This window comes from Otolemur garnettii, unplaced genomic scaffold, assembly GCF_000181295.1.
Source record: "Otolemur garnettii isolate 467f Iridium unplaced genomic scaffold, OtoGar3 scaffold00011, whole genome shotgun sequence".
NCBI lineage: Eukaryota > Metazoa > Chordata > Mammalia > Primates > Galagidae > Otolemur > Otolemur garnettii.
The window spans coordinates 30,304,452-30,319,707 of NW_003852406.1; the positions used below are offsets into that span (position 1 = coordinate 30,304,452).

At 46.9% G+C, this 15,256-nt stretch overlaps 1 protein-coding gene across 2 annotated transcripts in view; it reads left to right on the forward strand.

Moving 5' to 3' along the window:
- The window catches only part of ACSBG1 (acyl-CoA synthetase bubblegum family member 1), a 55,829-nt gene that overhangs the window by 5,859 nt on the left and 34,714 nt on the right, over window positions 1-15,256 (forward strand). For both annotated transcript variants that reach the window (XM_012801925.2, XM_012801924.2), the window contains exon 2: window positions 14,282-14,382. In XM_012801925.2, coding sequence (XP_012657379.1) covers window positions 14,282-14,382 — 101 coding nt within the window. The remainder of the gene's footprint in view (window positions 1-14,281; window positions 14,383-15,256) is intronic.

The following is a 15,256-nucleotide window of genomic DNA, read 5'->3' on the forward strand; positions in this document are numbered from 1 at the left end:
CAGCTACTTGGGAGGCGGAGGCAGGAGAATCGCTTGAGCCCAGGAGTTGGAGGTTGCTGTGAGCTGTGATGCCACAGCACTCCACCCAGGGTGACAGCTTGAGGCTTTGTCTCAAAAAAATAAAAAAAGAAAGAAAGAAAGAAAGAAAAAGAAAAACACCGGTCTCCACTCATATAATCAACAACCCAGTCAAAATACAGAACATTCTCATCACCCAGAAGTTTCCCGTGTCCATCTCCACCCCTACTCTCCTGTAAGCAACCACTGTTTTAAAAAGCCACTGTTCTGGAAAGTCTTGAACATACTTTTCTGCGTCTGGCTCTTTGCACTCACCATTGTGTGTGTGACATTCACTTGTGTTGCAGCATGTTTGGGAAGTTCATCGTTTGTGCTATGGAGCAGAATTTCACTGTGGGGCTATCCCACAGTTTGTTTACCTACGGTCATGTCGGCTGGTAGTTGAGCTGTTTCCCATTTGAGGATTTTATGAATAAAACTACGAAACTCTATACGAAGTTTTTTGTAGACATGTATCCTCATTTTCTTGGGTAAATCCGTAAGAATAGAATTACTGGGTCAGAAGATAAGTGTATGTGGAAAGGAATCCACCAGAAGTTGGCCAAAGTGGTAGTTCCATCTGCACATCTCTGTCAGCAAGTGTATTTGGTTACTCTTCTTCATGTCATTCTGGTGGGTGAAGGGTAATATCTCGTGCGTCTCAATTCTAATTTCCTTGAGGGTCAGGGATGTGGAGCATATTGGCCACTTCTGTGTCTCATTTTGTAAGATATCTATTCAAAACTTCAGCCCATTTTGTAACTGGATCCTTAATCCTTTCATTACACTGTTGATACAGTATGATATGAATTCTTCATATATTCTGGATATCAACCCTTTGTTAGATATATATATTATAAATATTTTCTCCTACTTTGTGGCTTATCTTCATTTTCTTAATGGTGTTTTTCATAATCAAATTTTTTTTTCTTAATAAAGTCAAATTTACCTAACTTTTTTCTTCTATGGTGCTATTGTGCCCTCTTTAAGAAATCTTTGCTATTCCAGGGTCATAAATATATTTTCCTATGTGTTCTACTAGAATTTGTATAGTTTGAACTTTTACATTTAGGTCTATAATCCGTCTCAAATTAATATTTTCTTTTTCTTGCATATTTATCCAGTTATTCCAATGTCACTTGTTGAAAATAATTTTTTCTCGTGTTAAATTGCCTTGGTTCCTTGTAGAGTACTTCTGTATCAGTACTTCATTGTTTTGACGGTCAAATAGTATAATACACACACACACACACACACACACACACTCTCTGTTTATCCATTCATCAGTTGATGAACATTGGGTCGCTTTCACTTGGAGCTATTATGAATAATGCTGTTGTGAACATTTATGTGCAAGTTTTCCTGCAAACTGTTTTCATTTCTCTTGGGGATATACCTAGGGGTGGAATTGTTGGGTCGTATAGTAACTCATGGCATAACCTTCTCAGGAACTGCCAGATTGTTTTCCAAAGTCTACATTCCCACAAGCAGTGTATGAGGGTTCCGATTTCTCCACATCCCAACCAACGCTATTGTTGTCTTTTTTATTGCAACTATCTGAACAGCCGTCAAGTGTTATTGTGGTTTTGATTTGCATTTCCTGATGGCTAAAGATGTTGAGCATTTTTCAGTCTTCTTGTTCCGCATTTCCATATCCTCTTTGAAGAAACTATTCAAATCCTTTGCCCAGTTTTAAATGGATTGTTTGTCTTATTGAGTATTACTGAGTTTTAAGCATTGTTTGTATATTCTACATACAATTCCCTCATCACATCTATGATTTGCAAATATCTTTTCCCATTCTATGGGTTAATTTTTCACTTTCCTGATGGTGTCTCTTGAAGAATAACAAGTTTTAATTTTGATGAAGTACAATATATCTGGGGTTTTGTTATTGTTGTTTGTGCTTCCAGTGTCATATCTAAGATAATCTTTGCCTAAGACAAAAATCACAAATATTTACCCATATTTTCTCCTAGTATTTTTACAGTTTTAGCTTTTACATTTATATTTTTGATACATTTGAATTAATTTTGTGTGTGTGGTGTGGAAGGAGTCCAACTTCATTTTGTTTTTATGTAGATATCCAGTTATCCCAACATCATTTGTTGAAAAGATCACCCCCACTGTATTGTCTTGGCACTCTTATTGAAAATCAGTTTAATATAAATTCACTGTTAATGTGCATTTGATTTCTGAATTCTTAACTCCATTCCAATCATCTATACATCTATCCCCATGCAAGTACCTCATCTCAATTACTGCAGGTTTTCAATGTATTTTGAAATCAGAAAGTGCAAATCCTCCAACTTTTCTCTTTTTCAATACTGTTTCAGCTACCCTAGGTCTCTTGAATTTTCATATAAATTTTAGGACTAGCTTGTCGATTTCTACAAAGAAGCCAGGTAAGATTTTGATAGGAGCAGTGTTGACCTATGGATACATTTGGAGAATGATACCACTGGAGAGTCTATGGATCCTGAGCTATCTTCTTGTTTATTTAGGTCTTCCTTAATTTCTTTCAACAATGTTTTATGCTGTTCAATGTTAAAATATTTCTTCTCTCTACCCTTTGAATTCTATTTGAATTTCTATTATTTTGTTTTCAAGTTCACTAACATTTTGTTCAGTTTCCAATCTGCTGTTAAGCCATCTAGTGAATTCTTCATTTTAGAGATTGTACTCTTCTTATACTTTCCATTTTTATGTTGAGATTCTCCATTTGTTCATCAATTAGATATAATTTTTTCTTTAAATTCTTAACCATATGTCAATAGCTTCTTTAAACTCTTTGTATGCTTATTCTAATATCTGTCTCATATCAAAGTTTGTATTGACTGCTTTTTTTTTTAATCTTGGCTCACATTTTCCTACTGTTTCAGGTGTCTACTTATTCTTTGTTGTATGCTGGATATCATGAATGATATGTTGAAGGGTGTCAGTAGTATGCTGATTTAAAAAATTTAAATATACATGTACATTTAACTAGTGTCTTAGGCACAGTGTTCTGTCTTTCTAGGAAATTGCTCCCTGGGAAATCTTATGTTGCATAGGTGTGTGATCAGGTGCCAGAGACCTCACAGAGCCTTGCCCAGTTTTAGGCAGTGCATGCAGTAGTTAATAACATGAAATCTGAAGTCAGCATACCTAGATTTGAATCTCAGCTGTTCTCTTTATTAACTGTATAACCCTCAGCAAGTTACTTCATCTCTCTATGCTTCCATTTCCTCATAAAATGGGAGTTAGAATTCAGTACTACTTGATAATTAAATGAGTTAAAACATATAAAAGCAATTGGAACAGTGCCTGGCACATACTAAGTGCCAAAGTGAAATAAAGTTCCCCAGAAGACTAGCCTCCTGCTGCTGTGTGCTCCCATGCATGACCCCTTTGCCTGCCACGCGCACAGATGCCTCTCACATGTACAGATTGTGTGTGTGTCTGTTCTTCATTCTCCTCTTTAGACCCTGGGCTCCTCCAAGGCAGGGACCACATGAGCCAGAATCAGCACACTGCAGGACACAGTGCCCCACTGATGGAAGCCCCCCCACCCCCCAGCTTCATCCTACCCCATCCCATGAAGTTCCTCTGGGGCCTGAGGATAGGCATTTTCATCCTTCTTCTCATCTCTGTAGAAGGAAGAATTACCTTTCATTAAAGCCAGGACGTAGAGGCTGTTCTATCCACCACCACTCCATTACAGATGGGGTAACTGAGGCCCTAGTAGGAGAAGGAATGTGCCCAGAGTCACACTTGTGGTGCTTCAAATAAAAATAGAGATGGGAAGACAGTAGTTTTTTAGTAGTGTTTGCTTAGGGCTGGAATTATGGTAGCTCTGAGCTTTATACTGCCTCCCCATGATGATCAAAACCACCAGTTGTCAGTACTCTGTGTTTGTCATCAATACAACAAAAGAAAATGCCTTAACTGTGATTTAATATATAAGGTATGACAATTAAGTTCATGAACTCATCCTAGAAAAAGTTCTGCATACCTCATTGCTGAATGTCACTATGGTCACCTTCAAAGTGCTCCCCTTGGGAAGCTGTGCACTGATGCCAGCACCTAGTCCACCCTTCAAAGCAGTTTTTGAACTCTTTTTCTGGAATGGCCATCAGAGATATTGTCTTATGAATTTTGATATCCTGAATGTCATCAAAATGTCCTCCTTTCATTATTTCCTATATCTTCTAATAAAGAAAAAAATCATTAGGAGTCATATCAAGTGAGTAGGGAGAGTGGGCCAATAAAAACTCCCTCACAGACAGTGCCAGGTGAACTGATGTAGACCTTTCTCATGCCAAGATTTTCAGTTAAGATTTTTTTGTTTCTCTATTGATGTTAACTTCATCTGCTAAGCTTCTCACAGTCAGCTAATAATTTTGATGCACAATTTGACATATTTTTGCAATGTTTTCATCAGTTGTGCTCATTATTGGCCACCCTGACCTGTCTTTATCAGTGATGCTTTCTGTTCCTGCAGGAAAACATTTAATCCATTTGTATACTGCTGTTTTCTTCATGGCATAAACTTGGACTAATATGTCCCTGATTTCACTTCCACTCTTGCCCAGTTAAACAGGAAATTTAATGTTTGTTTGTTGCTCTAATTTGACCTCTGACATTCTTGGAATGGCACACGCACAAAAAAACAGAAATGAATACCACTGAAGCAAGACACCATCACACATTGACACAGCTGTGTCACACTGTGACACATTGTTGGCCCTGACACCATCACACATGGACAGGAACACAGCTGTGAGACACTGATATACCAAGGTTATGAAACATTGCCCACTGTTTGTACAGTGCTGCCAGTGCAAGTGCACAGTGGCAAGTTGACAAACTTAATTGTCAGTATCCATGTTGCTTATATACAACATTCTTCAAAAGCATCTGATGATGAATGGAGGGAAGCAAGGATTTAGAGGAACTTGGGTCACCTCACTTTCTATACCTTCCCCTCCTTGTCCCTGTCCTGCCCACCCCAATTACCCTAAGGCCTGAGACTATGGGGTGTGGCTGGTTGGCTAAGAGCATAAACTCTGGAGCCTACTTCCTGAGTTTATATCCTGACTCTGCTAAGCAAAAGACCTTGGGCAATTCCTGTAATGTCTCTGTATTCCAGTTTCCTCATCTATAAAATAGGAATGGTGATAGTACCAGATTGGACTATTATGAGGATTGCACATTTTATTTGGTTTTTTTGTTTGTTTGTTTTTGAGACAGAGTTTACCTTTTGTCACCCTTGGTAGAGTGCCATGGCACCACAGCTTACAGCAACCTCAAACTCTTGGGCTCAAGTGATTCTCTCCCCTCAGCCTCCCAAGTAGCTGGAACTACAGGCACCCGCCACAACGCCTGGCTACTTTTTGTTACAGTTGTCATTGTTTAGCTGGCCCAGGCTGGGTTCAAACCCATCAGCCTCAGTGTATGTGGCCAGCACCATAACCACCGTGCTATGGGCACTGAGCCAGGATTGGACATTTTGATATACATAGAAGGTACATAGAACATTGCCTGGCACATGGTAAGTGCTAGGTATGTGTTAGTTAGTAGCTAGTACTTTTATTATTCCTGTCTGGTTTTCCTCTGTCCTCTCAGGCCTGGGAGGCTCACAACCACCAACCTTATAGACCTGTCTCTACCTGGTGCATCAGAGTTCCAACCCAGCACCCCCTCACTCAATGACCAATTGCAAATAAAAAACTGGAAGGCCCTTTATCTGTGACTTCTGAGGAAATGTAGTCCCAGAGAGAAGCAGAGACTTGCCCATGGTCACACAATAGAGACAAAGGTTGGGTGAGAAGCCAGAGGTCCCACTGCCCAGAGAATTTTGTCTTGGGTATGACTGGGCTGCTTACAGACTACTTCCAGTCTTTGCAGAGGACTTGATGTCTGACATATTTATCCATGGCAAACTGTTGGAGTTGGCTCGGCAGGGTTGGACACTCTGGGCACTGCCAATTGGGTGAGAAGTGAGCTGGCTGGTGGTACTGTCCCACCCATCCAGCTAGGAGCCAAGGTGAAGCTGTGGCAAGCCTTCAAGGGTGGAGGCCACTCAGCAAACACACCCCTGTTGGCCTTGGACTGAGAGCTTCAGTTAAGGGCTCTGGTGCCTGCTCCAAATATGGATTCCAGGGGAGTATGACTTAACCACCCTGTCCCACGCTCACTCTTTCTGAAGGAGTATCTGGGTTCCATGCAGGTCTCTGCCTCAGCACAAGGCCCCACCCCTAAGAGCTGGGGGTCAAGGCTGGGGAACCCACAGCCTGGGTCTGTCACCTGGGCCTTGGCTCCTGGCTGTACCAGCCTCCTCTATAGTCCCTGGGCACCTGTCCTCTGCCTCACAAAAAATAGTCAGACCTTCCCTCCTCACCAACTCTCTCCCTTTCACTTCATTGCACCACCTCCCCCAGCCGGGCCAGCAGCCCCATGGTGAATGCCTCTTTGTTAATTGACCATCGTTCCCATCATCTGTAAGCCTTTAATGCAGGGACCACGTCCATTTTATTCACCCCTAAGCCATGTCCACGCAGCATCTGGCACAAGGAAGAGCTAAATCAGTGTGCAGAGATGGAAGGAGAATCCTTGTCAAATGGGGCAGCAAGAAAGCATTTCCAACTCTGGGAGGGAGGATTTAATTAATATTTTTATTTGGTGGCAAATAGTTATATTAAAAAAAAAAAAAGCAATACCAGCTCTGCACCCATAGTACAATGGTTACAGCCAAGGCTGGTAGTTTGAATCCAGCCCACGGCCAGCTAAACAATAATGACAACTGCAACAACAACAAAAATAGCCAGGTGTTGTGGTGGGCGCCTGTAGTCCCAGCTACTTGGGAGGCTGAGGCAAGAGAATCAGAGGTTGCTGTGAGCTGTGACAGTACAGCACTCTACTGAGGGCAACATAGTGAGACTCTGTCTCCAAAAAAAAGTTCTATCCAGACTCTAACTACTAAGAGATCAGCTTCAGGAAGAAGCATGAGTGCTGAGGCCCCTCCCAGAGGGCTTCCTGGAGGAGGAGGCTCTGCCAAGGAGGTCAGCTGGTGGGTTTTGCAAAAGGACAGAAAGGGAAGATTATACATTTCCCAAGCCCTCTTGACTCTGGAGTGACTATTGAGCGGGTTTTTTTGTTTGTTTGTTTTTTGTTGTTGTTGTTCTTTTCCAGGATATTACAGGGGTACAAACATTTTGGTTACATGGTTTGTTTTGTACATTTCAGGCCAAAATTGTAAGTGTGTCCCTCACCCAGAATGTGTGCATTATACCGGTGAGGTGTGAGTTACCCAACCTCTCCTCCCCCCCCACCTACTTAATTTCCTATGTGTACTAATTAAGTGGATTGACTAGTTGCAGTTCAGTATTGAGTATATGCGGTGTTTGTTTTTCCATTCTTCCAGTACCTTGCTTAAAAGAATGGACTCCAGGTCCATCCAGGTTATTACAAAAGATGCTACATTGCCATTTTTTAAATGGCTGAATGGTATACAAATGCCACATTTTATTAATCCACTCGTGTATTGATGGGCACTTGGTTTGTTTGCACATCCTTGCGATTGTGAATTGTGCTGCTCTAAACATTTGAGTGCAAGTCTATAAGATAAAATGTCCTTTTTTCCTTCGGGTAAATAAATACCCGGTAATGGAATTGCTGGATGAGATGGTAGGTCCACTTTTATTCTTTGAGGAATCTCCGTACTTCTTTCCTTAGAGGCTATATGTGTTTGCTTCCCATCAACTATGCGTGAGTGTTCCCTTCTCTCTGCATCCATGCCAGCACTTGTTATTTTAGGACTTTTTGATAAGAGCCATTTCTCGCTGCAGTTAAGTGATACCTGGTTGTGATTTTGATTTCCATTTCCCTTGTGGAGGTTTTCAAACCTCATCACTTTGGAAACTCTATATCCAGAGTGTGGCCATGAAGCTGCCCGGGGGGATGGGGCTCCTGCTAGCTTTGAAGTGGGGGCGTTTTTACTGCCATCCCACTGCCACATCAAGAACCAGTGTCCACGCCACCAATCTTTACTGTCACCAGGACAGTGGGACAAGGAGAAAAACAACTCCATCTTTAGCTCTTACGGACAGAGGAGTGAATTCCTTTCACTGGGGTGGTGTTGTTGACACAGCTTGGGCTTCCAGAGTCCTGTGGGAACCTGAAAGAGCAAGAGAGCATCTGAGCACAGAGCCCCTCCCATGAGAGGCTTAGGACCAGCACTGGGCAAACATCTCTGGGAGAAGAGCCCTTTGTGGACGTGGACTTTGCTGAAGGGCAGAATGCTCTTGAAGCTGAAAGCTGGCATTGACCTCCCAGCTTAGTGTAGCAATGTGACAGTCATTTGCCATCTGCCTAGGTGGAGGGCCTTCAAACAAACCCCATCCTCATCACTGCTTCAGTGCCCTGCCCTTTGGCTTTAAAATTGGGGCTTAAAACGTCCCCCAACAACAGTTAAAGCTGCCTCCAGTTTTTCACCTCACCCACCCCCTCTCACCCCAGAGACAGCTTGGGATTTGGGAGCTGCAACTCAAAAGGTGACAATTAAAGGTGAAGGGGACAGTGGGCTCCCCAAGGGGGGAAAGGGGGCTGAGAGATGGGCAGAGCACCTCCAAAGAACCCCAGGAAGCTCTGGGGTGGTGGGAGGGGAGGGGAGGCAGCAAGGTGGGTGGAGAGGGGCTCTACAGGAAGCAGGAAGATTTGGCTTTCACTAAGCTGCTAGGCTCCAGTGGCAGAGAAGGTGGGTGGGGAATGCTAGGAGGCAGAGGACAAAGTTCAGGGATATTTGTTACCATGGAGCAGGGGTTCTCCGGAGGTGGGACAGGGAGGAGATGGTGTGACTGGTTGAGCTTCATCCTGTAAGAGTTCATGGTGTTCTGGCTTTAGAGCCAGCTGTAGACCTGGGTTAAAAATCCTAGCTCTGCCTCTTCCTGGACTGGTAATACTGAGCAAGTCCAGACCCCTCTGGGCTTCCTTCTGGAAAATGCCATTATGAAGAAATATACACAGCCGGGCCATGGAAGGCTGCAAGGAGCCAGGAAGATAAAGCACTTGGCATAATATACACACTTAGCAAAGAAAATAAAAACAAAAGAAAACAAAAAAGTCAAACTTCCTGTCTCAGCCCAGTGTCAGAACTGTCTCCCAACAGCCAACAGACAGCCTCTCCTACCCACACCGGCAAGGTGCCTCTCCTGCCGCCTGCTCTGTTATGTAAGAGCCACACAGGTGGGCAGCTGGGGCCTGTGCCATGTGGGTCAGAGGTATCTGGGGCCACACCTCACCGGCAGCCCCAGGGCGGGCTGGGGCGGGTCCCCACTTATGCCCAGCCCAACTGTCTCATCACCTAGAACCTGGGGCACCCACAGCCACTGGCTCTCATACTCACCATGCCTGGACTGTAGGAGCAAAAGAAATGCTGAGCCCTATACCTGCCAGTTGCAAGGAGGACGGTGAGCATCCAGGGCAGCCAGGCCCTACTAGGCTGCCCTCTGCCATGGGTCCTCTGGGGGGTCTTTGGGCAGAGAACTAGGAGTCAGGGGGGAGTTGCCAGAGGCCTGGTTTCTGAGATGAGGCAGGCCAAGGAGACTAAAGAGAAGCAGGGATGTGGGGGCCGTGTGTGGGGTAACGCAGGCCAGCGTGAGATCAGTGCTGCAGACGACGTTGAAATCATCAGGAGCACAGGCTGTGCACAGGGACAGGCCTGAGTGACCAGCACAACAGGGTTTGGAGAAGGCACTAGCTGGTCTCCTTGTCTGGGGTTTTAGAATACGGAGAAACATTTAGGTAACACCCTCCATTAAGAACATTCTCCATCCTTTGGAAGAAAGTTCTTCTAGGAGGGTGGTGAGGGTAGTCAGAAGTCTTTGCAAAGCAAGAGTTCTGGAAATTGATGTATCTGCTCATCCTGGTAGGTGATTGGTTCTAAGGCACAGAGACCAGGGCTCCGGAGCAGCTGCCTCCTGTGAGGTGCATGGCTGCCTGCTCCCTCTGAGGCTGGGAACTGACAGGCAGCAGATCACAGTCAGGTGCCAACCCCAGGGGCTGATGAGTCATGGCCAGGAAGGAGGGCTGCTACCCCCTTGCCCCGCCATGCTGCAGGGCTGTGACTCATGCTGTGTCTCTGTTGCAGGGCGGTTTGGTGGAGCTAGGCCTTGTGGGGCCTGCTGTGGCTCTCCTGGGGGGACGCCGTGACACGTCCTCTGAGGCTCTTGCTTACTCCCGGGTGAGCTCTCGGGGTGCAGCTACCCCACAGGTACCATGCCAAAGGTGCTTCTGCTCAGGTCTGCCAGCTGCATCCTGAGGACCGTGTAAGGAACAAGGATCCCACCTCCTCCCACCTCCCGGCCCCCAGCCCGGCTCCCAGGGAGAATAGTTGACATAGCAGCTGGGTCCACAGCTGGGGCTTAGGGTTTCACCCACTCAGTCATCCTCCCCATCTCACCAAAGGATCTTCGTACTCCCCAAAAGACCCACAAGAACCCACCCACAGTAATGATGAGCACTAACTACGCATGTACTAAGCACTTCCATGTGTCATTTTCTCCTTCGTAGTCAGAACACAGGCAGGAAACTGAGGCTCAGAGAGATATAGCAACTTGGCCACAGTCACACAGCTAGGAACCCAGGCAGACAAACTCTGGTGAGCTTCAATGCGTGCCATTTCAAGAAAGCATTCAGTGAGCACCTGCTGCATACAGAACTGTGTCCTGGCTGCTGAGGGCAACAGAAATAAATAAGAAATGGATCCTCCCCTATGAGGTGTTCACAGCTGGGAAATGGGAGCCCCCTTCGATTTATGTGGCATACACTAGTAACAACCAATATTTTCTGAGCTTCAGTGGTGAATACTCAGGGCCAGAGGACTAGGCTGAATCAGGGGTGACCGTGTCTCTCGGGGAGTTTCCCAAGCCACATGTGGCCTGAGTGTCCAAGGGCCGTGAGAGTGAGAGGGTGTTGAGAAATGGAGGACTTCCTGAAGGGGGCACTACAGGAGGCTTGGGAGGAGGCTCTGTGCTTAGACAGGTCCCTCTGACAGTTACCAGTTCAGGGAAGGACGCCATGCAGACTCTCAAGGCTCCCCTGCCCCCCACCCCTCACATCGTGGTGTTTGCTCCAACATGCCTTTGGTTTTCTTGCTCCCTTGCTATTGGGTAGGTGCTAATGGAGTTGTGCGTGTGTCTTGTGAAAGAGGAGAAAGGCAGTGCGCTTACCATGTGCTCATGTGAAGGCCCTTTGGGTTCCTCCTAGGAATCTGAGTTACAGGCAGAGGCACGTCAGCCTCACCTGGCCATTCTCCCACCATCATTGTCATTCTCTTATGTTAGGTGACTTCTACCTCGGGTTCTACCAACTTCTGGAGTATTGCATTCCAGGACAAGTACCATTTTTCTAGAATTACAGGAATAATATGTTGTAATCATGACAGTAGTCTAATCTACAGACTACTGTGGATCCACAGACTCATTGTGATCATGACCGTAGTATCACCTCACCTGTTGGGACCATTCACCAGCCGCCTTTGCTGCCCAGAATAACAGCAAGAATCAAAAGGCCCCAAGAAGCTTTTCAGGCATCAGAATAGGGTTTGCTCCCCAAACTTCAGGTACCTTTCTTTGAGCAAAACATAATAGGTTCCATTTGGGGATATCTTGTCTGATTCAACCTGTAAGTCTATCAAGCTTGGATGTTTTGTTTTCTGTTCTATCCAAAAAAGAAACAGCAGAGTAGTAGGGAGGTGCTAGAAGCCAGCGCCCTGACAGTGGCAAGATGTAACTGTTAGTAATACAGGAGAGGATTACCTACAACAATAAGGTGTAAGATAGCCGCCAAGAGGAAGAGGGCAGACGGCCCTCGCAGTGGTGCAGTTCGACTCTCTTTCACGTTATAAGCCAGACTGGTAAAGTCTACTACTAGTAACAATCCTGAGTGAACAGGAAAAAAGTTCCAGGGAGGCTTAGGATATTCTATTTCAGATGACAGCTCCTTAGAGGGACTAAATCTCAAAGGTTTAGCAAATAAAAAGAGCAAGCTTAACTCACTTTGGTTTGGACATCCTCTTGATCAGGTGCTCAAAAATCTGTAAGCAGGAGCTTTAGAGAGTTGAATAAGCCCCCATCAGCCAGCCACAAGGATAGTGAGGTGTGCTGGACAAACCAGGACCTGTAGGGGGCTAGCGCCACCCTCTCACTGAAGAAAGGCAGGAGGAGAGAACAGGGTCACTGGATGAGAACATTGAGCAACAAGAACCTCCACGCTGCAGTGGGTGCCCACTCCCCGGAGAAGGCACCCACCCAGAGGGGGAAGGGGCTTCCAGCAGCCTCATTGTCCCTATAAACAGAAAGTTCTAATCATGGTGAGGACGCTTGGCCCTCGGCTTCCTTAGGTGCTGTCTTTTCATTTAGTCTTTGTTTAGCTATTTTAAAACCAGAGCCAGTTTACACAGATTTTATTAGCAGGGAAAAATGCTGCCTGTTCCTTTTGATGGTGGGGATTTACAAACAGACTTGTTTGTGAGGGAGCAGTTAAGATGCAGGGAGATTATAGCTAAGGATGGCCCTGCCCCGTGTGTGGGTGGACGACCAGCTGGGGACTGCAAAGGCTGGTCAGCTCTGAGCAATGGGACATGGACCTTAGCCACGTTCACATTCCTCCCCCGGACTCGAACAGTCAGGACCCTGAGCCTCGTTGTGTTCAAGTCCTTATTTGCCTTCTCACTGCCTAAGGCCAGGCTCAGGGGCCAACTATAACATTACAGTCTTCTTTGTCCCCAAATGTCGGCAGCTTCTACCTGACGCCTACAGAGAATAGTGGCTATAACTCATGCCCCAAATCAGCAGGACAAGTTCCACAGCATTCAGGAACTCTGTAGCCCCTGCCCGGGACAGTAGGCCTCACCACGGAACCATGCTTTGTCATCTTTTTAGTCCTTCCACAACCTCCCCAGAACAGATCACCGTAGCAACAGAAGGGCTGCTCCAGCCCTGTGGCCCAGGACTTGCTCACAAAATTCCCAAACAAGGGGCTAGCTCCACCCCGACTCATTCCCTTTCTCCTTATCCCTCTCCCTTTATAACTTCTTGATGTCTTTTGCTTTAAAACCTATCCCAGGTTCTTAAGCAGACGGCCGCCAAGTGGGCCTGGGTGTGTTTACAAACTTAGTTTTGTTCGGAACCTGCAATGCTGGCAAGGAGTAAGGCTGAATGTGAGAAGCAGGTAATTGGCCCGGCTTCCTGGGGACTGGGCAGGATAGGGCTAGCCCCACCTGACAGCAGACAGAACTCCCTGGAGCCAGGGTTCTCCCATCGGGGCTGCCATGACCTGCTGCACAGGTTGCCCACTGAGCCACTCCAGTGGGCTCTGTTTACATAACTGATGACTGTGAAAGGTGTCCCTGGCTTATGTGAGCCTGCGGCCCGGTAGTGTCCTGAGCATGTACTTAAATCCATCTGCCCAGCCACCCAGGAGGTTGAGGTTGGACAGATGAACCCTGAGGAAAAGTGTTGCTGAGGGGTGAGTCAGGCTGAGATAATAATGGAAGCCCAGTAACCCCTGGGATGGCCAAAAGAATAGACCCTTTATGCAGGTCCACAAGCCTGGGAAGCAAGGGGATCTGCGCCATGGATGAAAGTAGATGGCACTGAGCCCCAGGTCTCCTTGGTCACATGCCCATTCTCTCCACGTGGTGAACAGACAGGGGTGCACCCATAGGCACTGTGGGAAAGGAGACACTCTCATCTGGGGACCTGCTTAGGACCCCTGAAAGCCCTCGGACACCCACAGCTCCATTTTGAGTTTCTACATATGGTGGAAGACTGGTGGGGGAGGGGTAAGGAGCTGGGGCGCCTCCCTACCCTGAAAGCCTGCTCTCTGAGGGACTGGTACCTAGAATCTTCTAGCACCAGGCCCTAACGCCTTCCTTTTCCAGATGGGGACACTGAGGCTCAGAGAGAGGCCTGAACTTGCACAAGAGTCACACAGCAAACTCACATAGTGCACACCCAGACTCCATTTCTCTTTCTTCTGAGCCCTCAGAGCCTGCAGGGAGAGGCTAGGGGGGCAGGGTCTGCTGAGGTCTTCTCCCGTGACTCTCAACTCTCACTGGGGCCCCCTCTGTGGGTGGTCCCCAAAGAGTCCGCAGGAGGCCAAGATACCAGTGTCACCCTGGGGTACTGAGAGATGTGTTGGATCACGTTCTAATGAAATGTTTTTTCCGGTCCCCCGCCAGCTCCCTGACTGATGGGCAGACACTCTCCAAAGAGTCCCTAAGCCGTGCTCTTGAGCTCTCAGCCCCAGAGAAGGCAAAGGATGCCCAGGTGAATGCTGCAGGTAAGCCAGCTGGGGGGTGCTGGGTGGGGTTGAGTATGGAGAGCTGCTCCATGCTGGTGTGCTGGGGCACAGAGCCAGGGCCTTGAGGGGAGCAGGTGGGGTCCTCCTGGTCTACACACTCTTAGGAGCCCCAGTAAGCCTCTTCCCTCAAGGCCGCCAGGGCCACCATCAGGGCCAGGCATGGTGGAAGGCAATAAGGGGGAGATTTCTTCTTCAAGAAGGTTGGGAAGGGGACAGGCCAGAGACCGGGAGCCAGCTACGGCCTCATTCAGGGCTGCTCTTTTACTGATCTTCATTTGTAGATAATTGTGCCTTAGAGAAGGCAGAGTTATCACTTACTCTGACGAGTCACCACAATGATGATGATAATAACACAGATTTTGTTCACTTTTACTGGCTGCACAACACTGTAGCAACAGCAGAAGTTAAAAAACAAAAGGAAACAACAGGTGCTGAGCCTTGGCAATTGAGATCAGTAGGACGTTACACTGCTGTTACACTGCTGTTACACTGCTGTCCTGGCCTTGGTCTCCCCTCGCTCACAGTCTCAGGCTCACTTCCCTGAGTTGCATGGTCTTCCCTGCTTTGATTTTCCCAGTGTAGGTGGTGGAGAGGGCCAGCCGGAGGCTCCTCTTCCAGGCAGGCAGGCCACCATCCCCAGGAGCACCTCACCTCCCCCGGGGCATCTGAACAAGTGTAGGTGGTGGAGACCGCCAGCTGGAGACCGTCAGCTGGAGACTGGCCAACAGTGTCTGAACTGGCTGTGTATTAGGTAGCATGGTCCGTGTATTAGGTAGCATGGTCCGTGTATTAGGTAGCAGGGTCCGTGTATTAGGTAGCATGGTCCGTGTATTAGGTAGCAGGGTCCGTGTAT